Consider the following 6,948-nt stretch of genomic DNA (forward strand, 5'->3'; position numbering starts at 1 on the left):
AAACACTGAAGGCTTTTATAGTTTGTTATTTTGGGGTTTGTTATTAAATTTCATGGGAAATTCCTGTTGTTCAAAGTGTTTCAAATTATCTTTCAGTATTATATTTTATTTGTAAGACATTGTTCATAAATTCATTAATTCTTTATGCTTTTCATAATTTTAATATTGTTTTAATTGTGTTTAATATTGTATGAACTGAGGGTGAAAGTTTATTATTTACCTTGGAAACAGTAGATCAACTCTAATTTGGACCTTAAGTCGAATTATTTCTTTTAAATACATACATTTTAAAATTAGTTCCCCAGCAGCTCGGCAAAGACTTATTTTGAAAAGCGCCAGCGGAAATCGCGTTGTTTCCTGCGTCTAGCTTGGCGCCGCTGAGGAATGGATAGGAAGTCCTTTCAGCTGGATGTCTCAATGGGTCTGAGGACATGATAAGAGCGGCAGGACAGACACGGCTCCATGGACACTCTGTCAGTTCGGAGTGGACTAACATTGTCGTGAAGGTAAGATTTCTACTGTGAATGACGTTTTTCAGTGTGGAGCACATCGTTGCTGTCAAAATGACATTTAACGTAAATGGCAGCCTTAATGTGTTTCCCTGGCAGAAACCGTTAACCATTCCTCTGTCTTGCCATGTAGCGTTCACGTTACGGGTCATTAATGTCATATGTAAATGGGCTGGCCTGGCTGACAGCCTCACCGGGCCCAAGAAAGACAGTTTAACTTTTATATTTTTTAACACTTGTTGGTTTCGTAGCCTCACCTCGAGCCTGGTCTGGTCTAGCATAGACCGAGATGATTCTACATGCCAGACTCAATTTAAAAATCGTGCAACTTAAAACGACTGACGCTCTTCAAATAAAAAGATAGCTTTACCTGTCGCTTTTAATATGAATGAGGGTATTTCCTTATCCCCCAGCTGCCGCTATTGAATTCGGGTTAAATGTAGTACACGAAGTAGCATTAAATTTCAAGGTAGTGTTCACTTTGTCAATTCACCTGTGTACGGTGTACTCAGTCTCCTTCGAATATTATGCAGCGGGCAGGGCGGGAGCGGTCGCTCTAACGAATTATAAAAGTCGCGATTTTATTGCAATTTGAAACTTCAATGCAGACCATATATATGCCGAATTTATCAGAACATCTTTTTAATTTGCTTCAAGTGTTGAACTATGTTTTTGCATTTTGCATGTGTTTACTGATGCGGTAGGCTTTATTAATGTAGAGTTTTTTAAATAGAAATTTGCTTTGTCCTTTCAGCATAAGAGAGAAGTATGTTGCCGAGCAACACCTTTTTAGAGCTCCATCTCCATGTCAGTCTGCTGTGTTGTTAAAATAGCCCAGTTCGGATCTGTCCCTGCCACTGAACAGAGGATGACTGGTAAAATGTGGGATTTCGGTGAAATTCAAAAGGCTTCATCCTGCTGTTGACTGATTCACGCACTGAATAGAAATTAGCGTATGAAATCCCTGTTGGCTGCTGCGGCGCTACATGTGCAAATGGGGTGCGATCCACCCTGCTGTTTTATTTTTCATTCATCTCTCAGTGCCAGGATAATGTGAGGATGTGTAGTCCGAGGGGAGAGGGGGATATAATCACTTGTTGGGTGTTTGGTCTTTTGTAAAGCAATGGACTGTTGGGTGTTTGTGTGTACTCATTATGCATACCCCCACCCCCCCCCCACAGGCTCCTGCTGCAGTCCCCCTGGAATAAAAGCAGCCTGGTCAATATTTGGTGACGATTCCTCCTGCTCTGTATACCAAGATGGGGAACGGATTATCAGATCATCACTCCCTCTTCCCCTGCCTGCCGTCCTTTCAGGCGCTCCACATTGTCATTCTGGGGCTGGACTGTGCAGGCAAGACCACTGTACTGTACCGCCTGCGTTTCAATGAGTTTGTGAACACTGTCCCAACAAAAGGCTTTAACACAGAGAAGATCAAAGTGTCACTGGGAGGTAGCCGACGAACAGCGTCCTTCCACTTCTGGGATGTAGGTGGTCAGGAGAAGCTGCGGCCTCTGTGGCGCTCTTACACGCGTTGTGCTGATGGCATTGTGTTCGTGGTGGACTCAGTGGACGCTGAGCGCATTGAGGAGGCCAAGACGGAGCTGCACAAGATCACGCGGCTGGCGGAGAACCAGGGCGTGCCAGTTCTGGTGGTGGCTAACAAACAGGACCTGAGGAATTCACTCAGTCTGGCTGAGATGGAGAGCATGTTGGCTCTGGGCGAGCTCAGCACCGCCACACCCTGGCACCTTCAGCCCGCTTGTGCCATCATCGGTGAGGGACTACAGGAGGGTCTGGAGAAGCTGCACGCCATGATCATGAAGAGGAGAAAGATGCTGCGGCAACAGAAGAAGAAGAGATGATGTGCTGCCAGTGGAAACTATGAAATATGAGCTGGACCTAAAGCTTCATCAGAACTAATGTGAGCTGCGTAGAATGATGGCCCATTGTGACAAGTCTCATTGGCTGAGTTTGATCCATCCAATGGGACTGTTTGTTCAGGTCAGCCAGCATTTGGCTGCCACAGAGGACAGTGGGATTGATTTTACCCCGTGGACTTTGGATGCCAACAATCCTGACAGCAACAAGTCATTCTAAAGGAAGTCCAGTATTATGCTACACAGCAGCAAGCTATGAAGTTTACACTGAACTCTATAAAGTGGACAGTGAGCTCAAACTTGTCGATTTTATGCTATTTGTTAAAATATGTGCTGCTTATTGTTCTAAAACAATCAGTCTTTATATTTGTATTCTACCAAAGCTTGTGTTGAGGTTGCAGGCAGGACCATATTAGAGCAGACTGATCACAGGTGCATATGTCAGTATTGTGACGAGTATTTTGTATCCATGTTGCACAATCAGAGTTTGGTCTAAAAGTTTACATGAAGAGTAATGATTCACCGAGAACAGGATGCACAATGGCCCTAAATCAAGCTAACACCGTTAAAAATGGCTGTTAATGATGGAAACAATCAGTTAGTTGTTTGGTAGTGTACCTGCCTTCCTGTGGCCAGATGTTGACCTGAGATATTCTGAGCACAGCCACGCTGATAGCAAAAAATGGAAATCTAAACTAACACTAAATGTTGGTGTTAATCCTTCTGAGAGAAAAAGGAGTCGTCACTTTATTCCAGCATGATGTCAACAGCAGAATGGGAGAGATGCCCAGCTTCCCTCTGATAGACCAGAATGCTTTGCAGACTCATAGAGGTTATGGCTGCTCATCCATGCCACACTGGGACTTTTGTTGCAGTAATTGGTGCATTACCTCTACTACATGAGTACCATTGTAATTTGTATGTATAGACCATACAACAGTAGGTATCACAACAGTAAAATTAAATAAAATGAAGATTATTGATTAGAGCAGGACCAATAAATCTGAGCAGCCAATTTTATATCAAATCTATAATTGCTAATTGCAGATAAAGCAGTATTTCTAGGCTGTTAAGTAACGAGCTGTACGTAAAAGCCAAAGATGTGATTCAGGGAGTTTAGAGAAAACACAAAATGTTTGATTATATTGTTATTGGATTTTCTTTAACTCAGAAATCCAGTATCCATTTGGCTATATTATTGATTGTATTCTAGCAGTAAATATTTAATTTATTCTGCCAGTCTCTGTTGCTTATTACTTGGGAAGCTAGCTAGTTAGCTAGCATTATGGAACGTTAGCTTGGGTATCATCTGAAAATATTCAGTGCAATAATCAAAATGATATTTTTCAATACATTACTTGGAGGAATAGAAACATGTTTTTGAACTTTTTCATTCAACAATAGATGCCGAAGTGCTCAAATTTCAAACATCTAAACACAAGTAGCCATGAGGCCTAAATAAGAAACTTACTTAAATGATGATGATCAGTTTGATCACAGACTTTGCCACAACCAAGATTAACATCTAAAATTTTCTGTTTATTCAAGGATTTTGTATTATAGGTGTAATGCATTAGTAGCTGTGATAAAAGGTTCCACAGATGGCTATTCAGCAGAGTCACATAGGAGCGAATGGAAGGAAAGCGGGTGCACCAAAACAGAAAAATAGTTCATCACAAAACTGATGATTTCAACAACAGCCCAGGAGCTCTCAGTTGTCTGTGTGGCGGTAGAAGGTGAGACTCTTGGGCTGGGCGAAGCTGTGACCTCATCACCACCATAGCTCCCTGTAAATGTGTCTTGTCTTGTTCAGTTGATTGACAGGCCCAGTTGGCTCAGCAGGAATATTCCTCGGCTGCCTGTCGAGTGTCTGTGTTCAGAGACGGGCTGGTGTCAGACCCAGCCTCACCTACGTCTGACGACACACACACACGCACACACACACACGTGTCCAGCAGAGCCGGCGTTTGAATGCACTTTAATGGTCCTTTTTCTGACTTTCAAAAGGACACGGACAGAATTCTGTATAATTCTGAAACTGGGAGAAATGAAATATTGCTTCAAAAGAAGCGTTTTACCTACAGTATATAAAAAGATGTTGGATGCTGTTGCCAGGTTTCACTCTTCCACTCTGGCAGGGTGTTCATAGTTGTGTGTTTGATCCACTTTGTTCACTTGGAATAAAGAAACAAAAGGACAGTGATGCAGTCGGTGTTGTGTTTGTTAATCTTATCAGTGTAGCTGCTGATCAGGTCAGAGCACTGAACTGCAGGTTTGTTCCCCACTTGTTGGTTCATGAGTAACTGACAAACTGTTTACAGCAGAAAAAGATAAAAGGCTGAGAGAGGGCAGCTTTCTATGGAAAAACTAAAGTGGAACACAGACACCATTGACCTTTGCAGATACTGGAGCTGATGCATGCAGTCATATTCTTATACATACACTGTGTACCAGTTTAATCTCTCAGTCCTGTGAACTTGAGTTTGTTGCATCATTATGAAAATTCAAATGAAGGATAAAGGGGGAGAAACACTGTATGCATTCATATTAACAGCAAATCCAGAGGGACATAGCACTTTGTTGCTTAAATCCAGATGTTCTGCAGTGTGTCCTTCATATTGACAGCTTAGAAGAATTTACTGAAGAAGGCTGAGAGTCAATCAAAGGTGAATTAATAAGAACTGAGTGTGCAAGTTCATTCTTGACCTTGAAAATAGTACTTTCACCATTAAAAAAATATATATGGATATGACGTACCTCAAATTATTTATTCATTTATATTTTGTTTTTGTCAAAGCTCAAGAAGTTTGCAGCTGAATCAAATGCTTATAAGCTGTAGCTGTAACCGCTGCCAGCTGCCCCTCCATGTCCTGCTATTATTACAGCCATGACTGAACTTCGCCAGTCAAGCTAGTGACCAGTGTTACTAGGTGCCAGAAAGCAAATAATCTGCTGATCTTTGCAGGCGAGCGGTGGTTGCAGGACCCCAGGACAAAAGATGAAACATGTCTTATGCCAGAAAGGCATATTGGATGAAATACTGTATGTGCTAAAGTGTGTCTGATGTTGGTTGTTGGTGATTTTGCAGACTGTTTACAGGTTTAGCATTTCTGTACCAAACCATACCAAACTAGAGGATAACATAGCTGGTTCATGTTGATAAATGATCAGATTGGTTTTAGAATCACTGATTGTGCATCATCAGATAAAAAATGGTTAGTGCACACCGAGTGACACTGATGCAACATTGAATCTCCAAAGGTCTTGGGTTTGCAGGAGCTGGTGTTCATAAAGGCAGCTAAGAACTGAAATATTAAATAAAAGAAAATTTATGTTCAAAAATGAACCATCCACCATCCAGACAGATGGAGCGCACTGTACGACGCACAGTTGATTATGGCAAAGTTCCACGGCTGGATTTTTCATGATTTGAGTTTTTACAAATATCAGTGTAGCGTTCTTCCTTGTGGTTTCACCTCAGCTCTGTGCAGCACAAATTTTCAAGATGGTCCACGTGAATTCTGCACAGTTTCTCTCAGTGACAGACAATGCAAGCCAGTAGCTTTGACATGTTTCACTGTTGTGGTGGACTGTTAGTTTTATCAGTGTGTGTCAAAGTGTGAGGGCGGTTCTGGCTCAGACTGGGTCCGCTCTGAGAACAATGCCAGGCACAAACACATAAAGGCAGGCGCTTAGGGTGAGGGGGGGTGGGGGAGAAGCCCATGAACGGTTATGGTCTCACTTCTTTACACGCTGTTCTTCTGGTTGGGGTTTCTGGTGGGTCTGGAGGCTGAGTCATGTGGCACACCAGCTGGAGATAATGGAGGTGAAACTGGCACATATTGTAATTGTTTCACAGATAATGAAATATGTGGGCAGACTGGCTTCCCAGCATGCTCAGCTAAGTCCAACAACCTCAAAAGGAATTTCAAATGGGGAGTTATTTATGCCAATTTTTAATAAGCTTGTGATTGTTGGAGCTGTTTTTAAATTCAAAATCACATTAAGTGAGAAAGACACTTTTTTTGATTAATGTGTTAATATATTTTTCATCACGGACAGCTAAATGACGGATGGAATAGTAGAAATCTTCATTAGGGATTGACTGTGAACACAGTTGGTCCACAGCCCCTCCTGCATCTGCAGCATCCTTCCTCCACAGTAATATGGCTGCGTGCCCGGTGGCCCTGTATATTTTCCATTACACAAAGCTCACACAGGGCTGGGTGGCGTGCCAGGTTAAGCCTCTCCCTCTTCCCATGGCCCTTGGCTGGAGGATGACCAATACGCTTTAGCACAGTGACAGAGGGGGCTTCAGGGGTCACTTGTTCCCAAACATCCATATCAGCCCGCCTGACTTCCTGGAACTGCACCAAGGTCTGGCTGGGACTCCTCACTTTGATCCTGGACTCTAATTAACAGTGGATTAGTGTGAGAGCAGGGGGACCGACTGACACGCAACATCCTGTTTGTCTCAACATATACAGGTTAGACGTTCTTTCTCTCTATAGACCAGAATGACAGACATCCCTGGGTCTCACAGATCGAAAGTCACATTT

The 6,948-nt window shown here is 42.6% G+C and overlaps 1 protein-coding gene across 1 annotated transcript; it reads left to right on the forward strand.

The window, feature by feature from the left end:
* The first annotated feature begins 376 nt into the window (after positions 1–376).
* arl4ab (ADP-ribosylation factor-like 4ab) lies at positions 377–4,588 on the forward strand. Its single transcript, XM_041955683.1, has 2 exons — positions 377–506; positions 1,691–4,588. Exon 2 carries the CDS (start codon positions 1,769–1,771, stop codon positions 2,372–2,374), a length of 606 nt encoding a protein of 201 aa, XP_041811617.1. The 5' UTR covers positions 377–506; positions 1,691–1,768; the 3' UTR covers positions 2,375–4,588.
* Positions 4,589–6,948: the final 2,360 nt, after the last annotated feature.

This window comes from Chelmon rostratus, chromosome 16 (genome assembly GCF_017976325.1).
Source record: "Chelmon rostratus isolate fCheRos1 chromosome 16, fCheRos1.pri, whole genome shotgun sequence".
NCBI classification, from domain to species: domain Eukaryota; kingdom Metazoa; phylum Chordata; class Actinopteri; order Chaetodontiformes; family Chaetodontidae; genus Chelmon; species Chelmon rostratus.

Excerpts from the sequence above, each read along its gene's own strand:
- arl4ab (XM_041955683.1), top strand. The coding sequence starts at position 1,769 with ATGGGGAACGGATTATCAGATCATCACTCCCTCTTCCCCTGCCTGCCG.